The sequence below is a fragment of the Ciona robusta genome, chromosome 13, assembly GCF_009617815.1.
Source record: "Ciona robusta chromosome 13, ASM961781v2".
NCBI lineage: Eukaryota > Metazoa > Chordata > Ascidiacea > Phlebobranchia > Cionidae > Ciona > Ciona robusta.
Window position 1 is genome coordinate 2011188 of NC_143247.1, and position 15863 is coordinate 2027050.

General features: G+C 34.4%; 1 protein-coding gene across 4 annotated transcripts in view; it reads right to left on the bottom strand.

Moving 5' to 3' along the window:
- LOC149725732 (cubilin-like) overlaps positions 1-15863 on the bottom strand; it is a 31105-nt gene that overhangs the window by 9024 nt on the left and 6218 nt on the right. For 3 of the 4 annotated variants that reach the window (XM_089891571.1, XM_089891573.1, XM_089891574.1), the window contains exons 8-28: positions 15393-15571; positions 14823-14970; positions 14192-14347; positions 13312-13493; positions 12718-12862; positions 11948-11986; positions 10631-10809; positions 9504-9651; positions 8703-9290; positions 7976-8160; positions 7068-7218; positions 5646-5699; positions 5017-5192; positions 4259-4403; positions 3451-4158; positions 3269-3399; positions 2864-2917; positions 2507-2669; positions 1829-2019; positions 978-1140; positions 78-280 (exon numbers count right to left, since the gene is read on the bottom strand). In XM_089891571.1, coding sequence (XP_089747697.1) covers positions 78-280; positions 978-1140; positions 1829-2019; positions 2507-2669; positions 2864-2917; positions 3269-3399; positions 3451-4158; positions 4259-4403; positions 5017-5192; positions 5646-5699; positions 7068-7218; positions 7976-8160; positions 8703-9290; positions 9504-9651; positions 10631-10809; positions 11948-11986; positions 12718-12862; positions 13312-13493; positions 14192-14347; positions 14823-14970; positions 15393-15571 — 4088 coding nt within the window. The remainder of the gene's footprint in view (positions 1-77; positions 281-977; positions 1141-1828; positions 2020-2506; positions 2670-2863; positions 2918-3268; positions 3400-3450; positions 4159-4258; positions 4404-5016; positions 5193-5645; positions 5700-7067; positions 7219-7975; positions 8161-8702; positions 9291-9503; positions 9652-10630; positions 10810-11947; positions 11987-12717; positions 12863-13311; positions 13494-14191; positions 14348-14822; positions 14971-15392; positions 15572-15863) is intronic. The other variant, XM_089891575.1, reaches the window with a different exon arrangement.

A 15863-nucleotide genomic window follows, 5' to 3' on the forward strand; every position in this document is an offset into this window, starting at 1 on the left:
GTAAGTTACATTCATTCATTCTGATAAAAAGTGGACATTTGTGGACTGTTATTTACGTTTATTTATTCATTAAATACCTCTATGAAATCACAGCAATCTTCAACTCTTAAATCAACCACTCGGAGTTGTAGCTCTCTGTATCGCTCGCTTGCCACCAGCAGCCAGTGACAATCGGAGTTGGGGTTGTAGTCGTGGGGGTAATTTGGGGAGTGAAAAAAATTTGGGGTTTCTGTGGCAGTTGACGTGTGGCCGCATGAACCAGTACGGGGGTATCGTTGTTCTGGAAAATAGAAAAATGTTGTTTTTTTGGTTGTGGCAATTTTTTTGGAGGTGCCACACCCATGCTCACAGTCGAGTTGCTGAAGCTATTGCAGTGTGTGAATAAACAGACATGACTTTTTGTTGGTTTTGTCATTTATATCCTCGTGGGTGGGAACTTGAGTGACTTATCCATGGTTGCCACTCCCATGCCCGCAGTCGAGTTGCTGAAGCTATTGCAGTGTGTGGATAAGCAGACATGACTTTTAGTTGGTTTGGTCATTTAAATCCTCGTGGGTGGGAACTTGAGTGACTTATCCATGGTTGCCACTCCCATGCCCGCAGTCGAGTTGCTGAAGCTATTCCAGTGTGTGGATAAGCAGGCAATAATTTTGGTTGGTTTGGTCATTTATATCCTCGTGAGTGGGAACTTGAGTGACTTATCCTGGTTGCCACTCCCATGCCCAGTCGAGTTGCTGAAGCTATTGCAGTGTGTGGATAAGCAGACATGACTTTTAGTTGGTTTGGTCATTTATGAAAACTTAAGTGACCTATCCATGGTTGCCACTCCCATGCCCACAATTGAGTTTCTAAAGCTATTGCAGTCTATGAAAAAGATATGTCTATATCTTTTAAGCTGTTTTAGGCAGTTTTAAGCTGCATGTCCCAGTTTTAACCGGTTTAAACTAAAAAAAAATTAAATTTAAAATTTTGCCCACCTGATACTAAAAATATAGCGGCCATAAAGCCTTGTCTGTTTTGTGTTTCATCTGTCACAAGTGTTACAGTCAGTTCAGAAGTGGTGGATTCAAAAGTCAGAGCTTCATTTATTTCTTCTAAATTGAGTCTTGTAATTTGGCGTTGATCTGCCCCGTCAGCAAGCTAAAAAAACCTTTTTTAAGTTTTTAAAAAATTTTTTTTATGTTTTTAAAAAAAATTTTTACTCTAGACGTGTCCTTTTTTTGGTTTCTTTTAAAATATTCAATTTTTGGTTATTTTTAATATATTAATGTTTCCTAGGTGGTATGTGAGCAAGCTATTTAGGTTTACTGATCAAATAAGGTATATTTGTTGCTACAATATCATAAATCTCTTTTCCCTGTACACGAAACTCATAAATTTTAAACAGTTTGTATAACTTGTCTGTCCAAACATTCAACACAGTAGGGTTTTTACAAAACATTAAATTTGAAGCGAAATTCTAAATGCATTTTAAAACACATTAATTTTCTAAATGCGTTTTAAAACACGTAAATTTTAAACAGTTTGTATAATTCGTCTGTCCAAACATTCAACACAGTAGGGTTTTTACAAAACATTAAATTTAAAGCGAATTTCTAAATGCATTTTAAAACACATTAATTTTCTAAATGCGTTTTAAAACACATAAATTTTAAACAGTTTGTATAGTTTGTCTGTCCAAATATTCAACATAGTAGGGTTTTTACAAAACTTTAAACTTAAAGCGAAATTGTAAATGCATTTTAATACCTTTTCACCCCACAAATGATTCACTAAACTAAGATTTACACATATTATAACATTACAGAAGACTAAATATTTTTCATACCAATATATAATCACAGCAACTTTCCATTTGAATAAAGGAAAACGTAATGCCCGCTCTGAGGCCTTCTGGCGCAACCAGTGTCCAACTACAGTTATAGTTGGCTGGGTAGTCTCCTGGGTAATTAGTAGATACTAGCTCAGATGGTGTAGAAGTAACTGGTATACGGACGCCACAGGATCGGTCCAGACTCTCTGAAAATTGGAGAATTTATATACCTCATGCTCACTGTTGGGGTATGGGTTTTAATATAGGTGTATTTTTATGCACAAGAAGCATATGGTGTATTTATATGCTTACTGTTGAGGTATAATTTTTAATATGGATGTCTTATTATTCATCAGACACACATGCTGTATTTATACACCTCATGCTCACTGTTGAGTTATAACATGGGGGTCTTGTTATACGCCAGGCACACATAAGGTATTCATACACCTCATGCTCACTGTCGAGTTATAACATGGGTGTCTTCTTATACGCCAGGCACACATAAGGTATTCATACACCTCATGCTCACTGTCGAGTTATAACATGGGTGTCTTCTTATACACCAGACACACATGGCGTATTCATACACCTTATGCTTACTGTCAAGTTATAACATGGGTGTCTTCCTATATGCCAGGCACACATGATGTATTCATACATCTCATGCTCGTTGCCAAAATAAAACCTCACCCATTGCGAGTTGTGTAGTAGCAGTAAATCCCTTTTTCGCAATAGACGAATCCGAAAAAAATCTAACATAAATTTGACCGGATGTAGACACATAAACAAGATTTCGTTCTAGAGACCCCATTTTTAACTGTGCCATTTTACGACCGCCATAAGAATCAAACACCTTTGAAAAAATGTAATTTTAGGAAACATAAATGAAATTTTTTTACCATGCATTTTATTTTTTAGAACTTTGTAACTTAAACGAACAAAATTTTAACTTGATTTAGACAAAAAAAATTATAAAATCCTAAATTTTAAAGATAGTTTAACTTAAAACAGAAGACTTTTTATATAATTTTTTTAAAGATATACTACCTCAACAAAATCACAGCAAGATTCCATTTCCAACACAGTGAATTCAACCATCACCTAAATAATGAAATTACAATTAAACCAGTGTGTAAAGTGTATGTGTGATTGCTTTAACAGTGGCCACAATTGGGTTTTTCAAACTACATAGAAAACATTTCTCCAAGTTGTTTAAACGGTACAGGCACGGGGTGTGGGAAAAAAAGACACTGTTCTATGATGTGATTTGCATTCTCCCAACACATTATACAGTTGGTCTATTATACTGATTATAGCAACCATTTATAATCTAAAACCTCTTTAAAAAAAATCAAGGGAGTGTAATACAGTTATGTACACGCAATTAAAAAGGTAAAATTAAATCTAATTTAAAACTCCAACCTTTAATTTTAACTAATAGTTTAAAGTTACCTGTGATCCAGGTGGGGCTTGCAACACCCACGAACAGTCTTGATGGTTAGGATAATTGTTGGGGTAATTAGGGGACTGTACTGTCAAGGGGGTACTTGTCACGTTGTACATAAAGTTACAATTCCCATTTCCTAGATATTTAATGTTAAATAGTTGTGTGGTGCTGCTTTTGAAAATTTTACCTGTTGTTGTTTCTGCAGTTGTTGTTGTTGTTGTTCTTGTTTCTGCTGTTGTTGTTGTTGTTGATGCTGCTGCACCTGTTGTTTGTTGTACGGTTGTTGTTGTTGTTGTTGTTGTTGGGATAGTGGTTGTTGTTTGTGGGATTGTTGTTGTTGGGATAGTGGTTGTTGTTTGTGGGATTGTTGTTGGAATAGTTGTTGTTCGTGGGATTGTTGTTGTTGTTGTGGGGATAGTTGCTGTTGTTTGTAGGATTGTTGTTGTTGTTGGGATAGTTGTTGTTATAGTTGTTGTTGGGATAGTTGTGGTTGTTTGTGGGATTGTTGTTGTTGTTGGGATAGTTGTAGTTGTTGATGGGATTGTTGTTGTTGGGATAGTTGTTGTTGTTTGTGGGATAGTTGTTGTTGTTGGGATAGTTGTAGTTGTTGGTGGAATTGTTGTTGTTGTTGGGATTGTTGTTGTTGTTGGGATAGTTGTAGTTGTTGGTAGGATTGTTGTTGTTGGGATAGTTGTAGTTGTTTGTGGAATTGTTGTTGTTGTTGAGATAGTTGTTGTAGTTTGTGGGATAGGTGTTGTTGTTGGGATAGTTGTTGTAGTTTGTGGGATAGGTGTTGTTGTTGGGATAGTTGTTGTAGTTGTTGGAATAGTGGTTTGTGGTATAATTGTGTGTTTTTCTGTTGTTTGTGTTAAAGTTGTAGCAGTACTTTCAAAAACTGGTGACAAATAAAAAGAAATTACGTAAAACAGCAAAAATGCCATGCAAAACAAAGCGTTACGCTGGAAAGGGTTAGTTAAAATAAAACAGATACAAACCGAGTTTAAAAACAGCATAGAATCCAGTGTGGATCACGCTACTATCTGTACGAAATATAACAGACAAGTAATTTCCCCTTGAAGTTGCCTCAAAGGGTTGGTTTGAACTTTCTAGAGTGGATAGTACACCAAAGCTGTCTTGTAGCTGAAAAGGGAATATATAGTAGGGTGGGGGAAGATGGGAGACCTTTAGCACAGAATATCTAAATATTTTGATTGTGTTTTAGATTTTAACAATGCTTTATGGAGTCGTGAGGATACGGGTTTTATAATTCTTTGAATGTTCTTTGTTTACGATTAATTGAGCCGAGAAAATAGAATGAAAAGGTGTCACATCTTCCCCTACGATACTATATGCTATTTTGTGACAGGTTTTTTACTGAATACTGCATTGGCATCTAAACATAAATGTTAACTTCTAATTTATGTGGCTTTAAATAGCCAGTTTGAATTGCAGGCTTTGTAATGTTGGCTTAAAATGACGGCTTTAATCAAGGGTTTATTGCCTTAAAATTGTAGGCGTTGAATTGTGGGCTTTAAAATGTGGGCTTAAATTTGTGACTTAAATTGTGGGTTTTATAATGTGGGCTTTTTAAATTATTGGCTTTAAATTGTGGGCTTTAAATTAAAGGAGCTTAAAATGTGGGCTTTGAATGTGGGCTTTAAATAGAGGGCGTAAAATGTGGGCTTTTGTCAGCTTGTTGAAATAGGCAATGTAGTTTTAAAAATAGAATCAACAAAATTTTACTAAAATCTACCTGGAGCAGATCGCAGCAATCTTCAACGTCAACTGTTGTGAAATTAATCAGAATCTTGCTATTTGTGGGTGCTATAAGTGTCCAGTTACACAATAAGTCGACAGGGTAAAAGTTGGGGTAGTTAGGGGAAGCTATAGCTTGGTATTGGGGTGTGGCATTGGTGGAGAAAACACAGCCTAAAATTTTAGTGTAATAAAGTTATGAGTGAATGTAGATTGCTTTATTATTGTATTGTGGGGTAATGATAGTTGTAATAATGCAGGTGTTCTGTTTCATACACCTTGTGTCCGCTTATGGGTTAAAATATGTAATTTTGTAGATGTTTTTTTGGTATGGCTTACTATTTAGACAACCCATTAGTGACCACAGCCATTGTCGTAAAGTGCCTAAGACACATACGCCCACAATGGTAGTACTGACAAGTCTTGAACCCGCAACCTAAGAGTTAAAGACAGGCGCACTCATACACCTCATGCTCCTTGTCTAGCAATAAAAAATATGTTGCTTACTAACTGATTAAACTCAGTAACCATTTATGTGCAGTACAAACGTTAATATTTCAAAAACATTAAAATTTGTGAATACTACATACCTTATGCACGCTGTCAAATAAATTTTGCTTTACTTACCCTTATCTGGATTAGAAGGAGTTATTGGTGGAATAGAAGTACTTGTCAAATTATCTGAATTTAAAAATTTTAGGCATTTTGTATATAATATGGGTAATTTATGTATATGAAAACAAGTCAGTTATTTCATGTAAAGTCTAAACAAGTCAGCTATTTCATGTAATGCCTAAACAAGTCAGTTATTTCATGTAATGCCTAAACAAGTCAGTTATTTCATGTAATACCTAAACAAGTCAGTTATTTCATGTAACGCCTAAACAAGTTAGTTATTTCATGTAATGCCTAAACAAGTCTGTTATTTCATGTAATGTCTAGTCTGTTATTTCATGTAATGTCTAAACAAGTCAGTTATTTCGTGTAATGCCTAAACAAGTTAGTTATTTCATGTAATGCCTAAACAAGTCAGTTATTTCATGTAATGCCTAAACAAGTCAGTTATTTCATGTAATGCCTAAACAAGTCTGTTATTTCATGTAATGTCTAAACAAGTCAGTTATTTCATGTAATGCCTAAACAAGTCAGTTATTTTATGTAATGCCTAAACAAGTCAGTTGTTTCATGTAATGCCTAAACAAGTCAGTTATTTCATGTAATGCCTAAACAAGTCAGTTATTTCATGTAATGCCTAAACAAGTCAGTTATTTCATGTAATACCTAAACAAGTCAGTTATTTCATGTAACGCCTAAACAAGTTAGTTATTTCATGTAATGCCTAAACAAGTCTGTTATTTCATGTAATGTTTAAACAAGTCAGTTATTTCGTGTAATGCCTAAACAAGTCAGTTATTTCATATAATGCCTAAACAAATCAGTTATTTAATGTAATGCCTAAACAAGTCAGTTATTTCATGTAATGTCTAAACAAGTCAGTTTTTTCATGTAGTGCCTAAACAAGTCAGTTATTTCATGTAATGTCTAAACAAGTCAGTTATTTCATGTAATGCCTAAACAAGTCAGTTATTTCATGTAATGCCTAAACAAGTCAGTTATTTTATGTAATGCCTAAACAAGTCTGTTATTTCATATAATGCCTAAACAAATCAGTTATTTAATGTAATGCCTAAACAAGTCAGTTATTTCATGTAATGTCTAAACAAGTCAGTTTTTTCATGTAGTGCCTAAACAAGTCAGTTATTTCATGTAATGTCTAAACAAGTCAGTTATTTCATGTAATGCCTAAACAAGTCAGTTATTTCATGTAATGCCTAAACAAGTCAGTTATTTTATGTAATGCGTAAACAAGTCTGTTATTGCGTGTAATGTCTAAACAAGTCAGTTATTTCATGTAATGCCTAAACAAGTCAGTTATTTCATGTAATGCCTAAACAAGTCAGTTATTTCATGTAATGTCTAAACAAGTCAGTTATTTCATGTAATGCCTAAACAAGTCAGTTATTTCATGTAAGTCCTAGAAATACTTACTTATATAATACAGTATATTGAAACCATCTCTTTGGTCAGATCTGTCAGAATAGAAATGTAATCTCACTTCATTCGTAAATGATGTATAAGCAATGGGATGTTCCATAGCCCCATATAACGAATCAATTAAAACGCCGTTTGCATCTGAAATCTGTACGAATGAATGGAATTTATTTATCTTCGCATGGCGGGGCAATGACAGTCGTTATAACAGGGGTGTTCTGTTTTATTCACCTTGTGCCTGCTTTTAAGTTATGAATAAATAAATGTAACTTATTTTTCTAAGAGGTGGTGCAATGACAGTCGTTATAACACAAGTATTATGTATTATACACGTCATGTATGCTTTCGAGTTGAACGAACGAATATAACTTATATATCCCAGCGTAGCAGGCAACGGCCGTTATAACACTGGTGTTCTGTTTCATACACCTCATGCGCTTACGAGTTACCCTATATAACTTTATGGGTGATTGATTTTTTATGTGTGGCTGACAATTTAGACAACTCATTAATGACCACTGGGTTGGAGCAATTACACAAAATGTCCTGTCTATGAAGACATAACCCCAAATAGGCCACAATCTTTTGTGAACCACTGTAGTAAACTAGCCCAACCAAAGAAAACGGTTACTCTCTTTTAGGTCCTAACCCAGGGTTTTTAATAATATTAACTTTTGTTTGTATCTTCGATTACGGTAGCGAAAATTTAGAAATATTTCAAATGAAAAAACAGGATATAGCGACAAAACAACAGTTGTTAAACACGCTTACAGTTAAAAACATATTTGAATCTAACTGGAAGAAAAAAAGCGTGGTCGCTACACCTTTAAAAAACTGAGTTATAACACTGTTTTAGAAAGCTACTCTTAAACAAGCATATAATACAAAATATTTAAACTACTCACGTTAAGTTTATCGCAGCATGGTTGAGTATTGAAATTAGTCACTATAAGGCGTATAGTTTGACTTGGACCAGGAGCAGTAATCACAAATGTGCAATTCATGTTTGGAGGATAATTTTGTGGGTAGTTAGGACTAGAAATACTCTGCCCAATTTCGGTAGCTTGAAAGGTGTAGAAACATGGTGGATCTAATAAAAAGAAAAGTATTAGAATACTGTACGGCAGATGAATGAATGAATGTGTGAATGAATGAATGAATGAATGAATGAATGAATGTATGAATGAATGAATGAATGAATGAATGTATGAATGTATGAATGTATGAATGAATGAATGCGTGAATGAGTGAATGAGTGAATGTATGAATGTATGAATCAATGAATGAATGTAACTTACTTTATCCTCGCATGTCCGAAACTACAGTCATTATAACACGGGTGTTCATACACCTCGTGCCAGCTTACGAGTTACCATGATTTTGGGGTCATGTTGTTAAAATAAAGTTTTATTTTATATGAGTGAGGCCCTACAGCAAACAGGGTAAACAATAGACATAAATATGTTCTAAAACATATTTGAGACTGGTGTTTTAAAAGTTGGGTCCATTTTTTCAAGGCATCTTTAACATTATGTCTGTGCTGTACAGTTATTTCTCTATTATCAATTACAATTAAAACATTTTTTTTAATTGGACAGGGTCATTTAGAATTTGGGAAAATTAAAACGAAACCTGTTGTTTCTGTTGTTGTTGTTGTTGTTTTTGCTATTGTTGTCGTAGGTGGTTGCGGTGTTTCTTCTGGTGTTGTTGTTGCTGGTTCTGTTGTTGTTGGTTCCGTTGTAGGAATTGTTGTTGGTTCTGTTGTAGGAATTGTTGTTGGTTCTGTTGTAGGAATTGTTGTTGTTAATTCTGTTGTAGGAATTGTTGTTGGTTCTGTTGTAGGAATTGTTGTTGTTTCCGTTGTAGGAATTGTTGTTGGTTCTGTTGTAGGAATTGTTGTTGGTTCTGTTGTAGGAATTGTTGTTGTTGGTTCTGTTGTAGGAATTGTTGTTGTTGATTCTGTTGTAGGAATTGTTGTTGGTTTTGTTGTAGGAATTGTTGTTGGTTCTGTTGTAGGAATTGGTGTTGGTTCTGTTGTAGGAATTGTTGTTGGTTCTGTTGTAGGAATTGTTGTTGGTTCTGTTGTAGGAATTGTTGTTGTTGATTCTGTTGTAGGAATTGGTGTTGGTTCTGTTGTAGGAATTGTTGTTGTTGGTTCTGTTGTAGGAATTGTTGTTGGTTCTGTTGTAGTTGTTGTTGTCGTTGAATTTGGGTGACCAACTAGAAAACAATCAAAAACAATTAAAATCAAGCACTTAGGTATTACCAAACTTATAAAAATAATAATAATAACTTTTTATTTGTATCTTCGATTACGGTAGCGAAAATTTAGAAATATATTAAAGTAAAAGACAAGATATAGCGACAAAACAACAGTTGTTAAAACACACTTACAGTTAAACACACAAAAATCACAAAACAATTTCAACCTACCCTCCTGGTACATGGTACGGAAACCCTTTTTCGAGACAGTGACGTCCGAATGAAATTTAACTCTTAGACTGCCACTGGCGGATATAAAGACACGCGGACGTAAAATTTTGCCCTGGATTCGAGCTAAGCTACGGTTCCCATCAAAAACCTAAAAAAATAATTTTTTTGAATATTACTTTAATTTTGGCAAAGATAATACTAATAGTAAACTAGCGTTTTTTTGTCAAAAATAGTTTTTTTTTAGAAAATGGTAAAAATTTTACCCAGTGGTCTCTAATGGGGTGTCCACATTATAAGCCATATATAAAAAATTGAAAAAAGCCCCTTTATAAAAATCACCCACAAAGTTATATACATGGTAACTCGTAAGCGGGTATGAGGTGTATGAAACAGAACACCTGTGTTATAACGATTGTTGTTTCCGACAACGAGAGGATAAAGTCAGTTACATTTATTATTCATAACTTAAAAGCGGGCACGAGGTGTATGAAACAGAAAACCCGTTTTATAACGACTGCCTTTTCCACGCGAGGATAAACAAGTTACATTCATTCATTTATTTATAACTTAAAAGCTGGCACGAGGTGTATGAAACAGAACACCTGTGTCATCTCATAACGACTGCTGTTTTTGGACCATGCGAGGATAAAGTAAGTTACATTTGTTCATAACTTAAAAGCTGGCACGAGGTGTATGAAACAGAACACCTGTGTCATCTCATAACGACTGCTGTTTTTGGACCATGGGAGGATAAAGTAAGTTACATTTATTCATAACTTAAAAGCTGGCACGAGGTGTATGAAACAGAACACCCGTGTTATAACGACTGCCTTTTTCGGCCACAGGAGGATAAAGTAAGTTACATTCATTCATTTATTTATAACTTAAAAGCAGGCACGAGGTGTATGAAACAGAACACCTGTGTCATCTCATAATGACTGCTGTTTTTGGGCCATGCGAGGATAAAGTAAGTTACATTTGTTCATAACTTAAAAGCTGGCACGAGGTGTATGCAACAGAACACCTGTGTCATCTCATAACGACTGCTGTTTTTGGGCCATGCGAGGATAAAGTAAGTTACATTTATTCATACAGCATCACTAGGACACAGCATATTCGAAACTGACCTCTAAGTAATCACAACATTCTTCTGATTCTCCTTGTAATATAGTAAATGCAACTTGTCTGCCTGTACTAGAAGATAAGGTCCATGTACAGTCCAGAGATTTAGGGTACGTGCGGGGGTAGTTAGGAGTAGCAAGGTACTGGGGCATTGGAGTTGCAATACTGTCAATACAGCAGCTACCTATGGAGAAAATGGTGTAAAAATACTGTAAAAAAATATATTTTTATACCTATAGGAAAAAATGGTGTAAAACTACTGTAAAAAATATATATTTAAACCTATGAGAAAATAATGTGTAAAAATACTGTAAAAAATATATTTTTATACCTATGGGGAAAATGGTGTAAAAATACTGTAAAAAATATATTTTTATACCTATGGAAAAATGGTGTAAAAATATATATTCATACTGAAAAAAATTTTCTTCCAAGTGAATGTAGATATGTTTTTAACAGTAAGCGTGTTTTAACAACTGTTGTTTTGTCGCTATGTTCTGGTTTTTTTCGTGTAAAATATTTCTAAATCTTCGCTACTGTAAGCGAAGAGACAAATAAAACTTAATTTTATTATATGTGTACAAAAAAAAATGGTGTAAAAATACTGTAAAATATATATTTTTATACCTACAGAAAAAATGATGTAAAAATACTGTAAAAAAATATATATTTTTATACCTATAGAAAAATGGTGTAAAAATACTTTACGAAAAAATGTATTTATTAAAAAAAACAAAGAAAATGAATGTAACTTCATAGCGTGGTGGGGTAATGACAGTCGTTATAACATGGCTGTTCTGTATCATACACCTCGTGCCAGCTTACGAGTTACCACATATGCTTATACTTAGGTGATTATTTTCGCTTTTCTCAAAGACAAAAGCACTCACAATGATAGCACTATCGAGTCTTTAAACCAGTATGGCCTTGTTAAAGAAGTTATCTAATAATTGCGCTACAGAACTGGCATTTTCTCAAATAATAGCATATCGACATTCGCTTTTTAGGGCATATTATACATCAACGGCGGACACTGGGGGGTGCGAGCGGGTGCGCAAGCACCCCCAATAAAATAAACAATAGAAGTGCTAACTCGCGCGCTTAAAATCTCTCCCGCACGGGTTTGTCTAGAGGACGTGCGCACTTAAAATATTGTAGTTACGATCAGTATAATATACATGTACATATATATATATATATATATATCTAGGTTCAAAATGTCTTAAAACTAAATGGGCAGAAAATTAAGCTGTTGCAAATTAATACTCAAGTAAAAACATTAGATAAATTAAGTTACAACAATATTTTAATTAAATACTTACAGGGTAAAGACAGTGGTGTTATTGGGCTTGAAGAGTGTACTGTAAATATAATATGTATATATATATATATATAGAATATATAAATAGTAGGGTGGGGTAAGATGGGACACCTTTAGCACATATTATCCAAATATCCTGAACGTGTTTTAAACAATAACCAAAGGTCTCTAAAATTCATTAGGTTACAGTTTTATAATTCTTTAAATACTTTTTGTTTACTACCAAATGGGACGAGAAAACAGAATGAAAAGATATCCCATCTTCCCCCACCCTACTATATCATGAATAAAAATAAAAAAATTGAAAAGTTTGTAAATTACATTATAAACACAAGACAGTTTTCAGCATTCTTAAACAAATAATTGCTTAAATTGTTTTATATTTAATTCACAAATGCAGCGTTTCCCACTAAAAAAGCTACCAGTACACCCAACCCTATAAGTTCATAATGATTGAATGAATGTAACTGACTTTAACCTTGCGGGGCCCGGAAACGACAGTCATTATAACATGGGTGTTCATACACCTCGTGCCAGCTTACGAGTTACCATGTATGTTACTTTTTAGGAATTTTTTTTCATGTATGGCTGATAATTTGGACAACCCATTAGTGACCACTGGGTTGAAGCAATTGCTGTTAAGTGTCTTGCCCAAGGACATATATGTCGACAATAGTAGCAGCGTTGTGCCTTGAACCCATTACCTCTGGGTCGCTGGCAGGCGCGCTTACCACAATGCCACAGCCTCGGACATAAAAATATATGACTTACCACTCCTATATACTAGCTGGAACCCTTTTTCATTGATAGAACTATCCGTAACAAAACGTACAGTAATTCCAACGACTGATAGATAAGTTACTGGCTCGCTTAATACTCCTCGTAATCTGGCTACTTCAGAACGCCCAACAAGAATCTAAATTTTAGGAATTGTAAAGTATATTTTGTGTATACAGTTCATGACAATTTTTATATTTATGTAACTTATGCTCACTGTCCAGTTTTAATATGGGTGTTTTCTTATGCACCAGACACACATGGTGTATTCATACACCTCATGCTCGCCGTCAAGTTATAATATGGGTGTCTTCTTATACACCAGACACACATGGTGTATTCATACACCTCATGCTCACTGTCAAGTTATAACATGGGTGTCTTCTTATACACCAGACACACATAGTGTATTTATACACCTCATGCTCACTGTCAAGTTTTAACATGAGTTTAGTATCCAATATGTCTAAATCACAATAGCAACACAAAATACCTTGATTGTGATTTGAATCCGGTACCTTCAAATCATTACCCAAATACTGTACCACTAGGCCATTGAAGCCAACATAAAAACATGGCCCAACTTACCACTAAGTAGTCACAGCATAACTCAGTATCAAGATAGCCCACTGTGAGTTGCACAGTATAACCAGTAGGGCTACCTATAACCCATTCACAATACAAGTTGTTTTGGTAGGTGCTTGGAAATTGCGGAGAAGTCAGAATTTGGGGCTCAGAAGAGGCAATAGTCTCATATCCACAAGTGGTGCCTAAAAATGAGTGAATAAAATAACTTATTTATTTTTGCCTGGTGAAAAAAACAGTCGTTATAACACGGGTGTTCTGTTTCATTCACCTCCTGCCTGCTTTTAAGTTTTGAATGAATGAATGAATGAATGAATGAATGAATGAATGAATGAATGAATGAATGTAACTTTCTATATGGGTGAGGTTCTATTTTATGAGTGTAACTGTGTTTTAACAATGTCACCATAGATTTTACCCTGCTGTTAGGTGTCTATACAAACAAGCAAAGCCAAAATATATTGCATTCACCACATTAATCAATGAGGTTACCTATGTTTGACAACTATGAGTGTAACTGTATTTTAACAATGTCACCCCAGATTTCCCCTGTTGTTAGGTGTCTATACAAACAAACAGAGCCAAAGTATATTGCATTCACCACATTAATCAATGAGGTTTCCTATGTTTGGCAATTATGAGTGTAATGCAACTGTATCTTAACAATGTCACCCCAGATTTTACCCTGCTGTTAGGTGTCTATACAAACAAGCAGAGCCAAAGTATATTGCGTTCACCACATTAATCAATGAGGTTCCCTATGTTTGACAACTATGAGTGTAACTGTATTTTAACAATGTCATCCCAGATTTACCCTGCTGTAAGGTGTCTATACAAACAAACAGAGCCAAAGTATAGAAAACACATTTAAGCAGACAGTAACCTGGTCTAAGACTTGTTGTATGTATAGCAATTGTAGAAGTTTTAGCAACTGTTGATGCTTTTGTTGCTGTTGTTGGCACAGTTAAAGAAGGAACAGTTGTTGTTGGTATTGCTGTTGTTGTTGTTGTTGTTGTTGTTGTTGTTATTGTTGGTGTAACTAGAAAAGTAAAAAAAAAATTTTAGATTTTAAATTGTACTTTTTTGGATAGATGTTCTATGACAAATTAAATACCTCATACTCACTGTTGAGTTATAACACGGGTGTCTTTTTATACACCAAACACACATGGTGTATTCATACACCTCAGGCTCACTGTTGAGTTATAACATGGGTGTCTTCTTATACACTACATACATATGGTGTATTTAAACACCTCATGCTCACTGTTGAGTTATAACACGGGTGTCTTTTTATACACCAAACACACATGGTGTATTCATACACCTCATGCTCACTGTTAAGTTATAATATGGGCGTCTTCATATACACCAGACACACATGAAGTATTTATACACCTCATGCTTTCTGTCGAGTTATAACACGGGTGTCTTTTTATACACCAGACACACATGAAGTATTTATACACCTCATGCTTGCTGTCAATCTTTATACATCACCAAATCAAACATACATGATTTAAACTTTGCATGAAATCCAGTTCTTGCAACAGAATCATCTGAATAAAATAACAACATCATAAAATTCCCAGTGCTTCTATATGCTCTCCAACCACGAAGGCGGCCAGCAAGAGATCCAATTGCACGAGTACCATCATAAATCTATAGAATTTAAAAAAAAAGAAATTTTAGAGCCAGTTATTTCATGTAATGCCTAAAATATGAAATTGTGTTTTTGGTTGTTTTGGTTACTTTATTTTTTGATAAACAAGTCCAAAGAAGTGTTTCTGGTAGCAGTTTTGCCAGGATAAAAAACACAGTAGTGTTAGGTAAAATGAAATACCATTAGCACATCATATTTTATATTTCATGATCATGTTTTTGACAATTAACAACGCCCTTTTAGAGTTGTGAGGATACGGTTACATAATTCTGTAAATATTCTTTCTTTACCACCAAATGGGACGAAAAAGTAAGAATATGAATTATTCTATCTAAACTGACTATAACATAACCAAAAACCACTCCAATCTACAAAAAGTCGATAAAATAAAAACACTATCACAAAAAAGTTGCAAATTTACCTTTAAAAAGTCACAGCAAGATTCTATATTTGTAGATGTAACATTGAACAGTATAGTAGAGCCAGGTGGGGAAGTTATATACCATTTGCATTCTATACCAAGAGGGTACAGATTCGGGTATAACGGCGAAGTTATAATTTGAAACGCATTTGTAGCTGTTGTGTTGAAACCGCATAGCTCTGTGAGTAAACGAATGAATAAATAAATGTAACTTAATTTGTAAAATTAGTCCTAAAATTTTTAGCTACACATAAAAAAAATAAAAAATTTTCACAAAAAAATAATTGCCCACAAAGTTACATACTTAGTAACTTGTAATTTGGAACGAGTTGTATGAAACAGAACACCCGTGTTTTAACGACTGTCGTTTCCGGCCATGTGAGGATAAAGTAAGTTACATTCATTCATCTCTAGAGACCAACGTTAAAAATTGACAAGTTTTGATGATGTCATTTAATAATTGCTGTAACA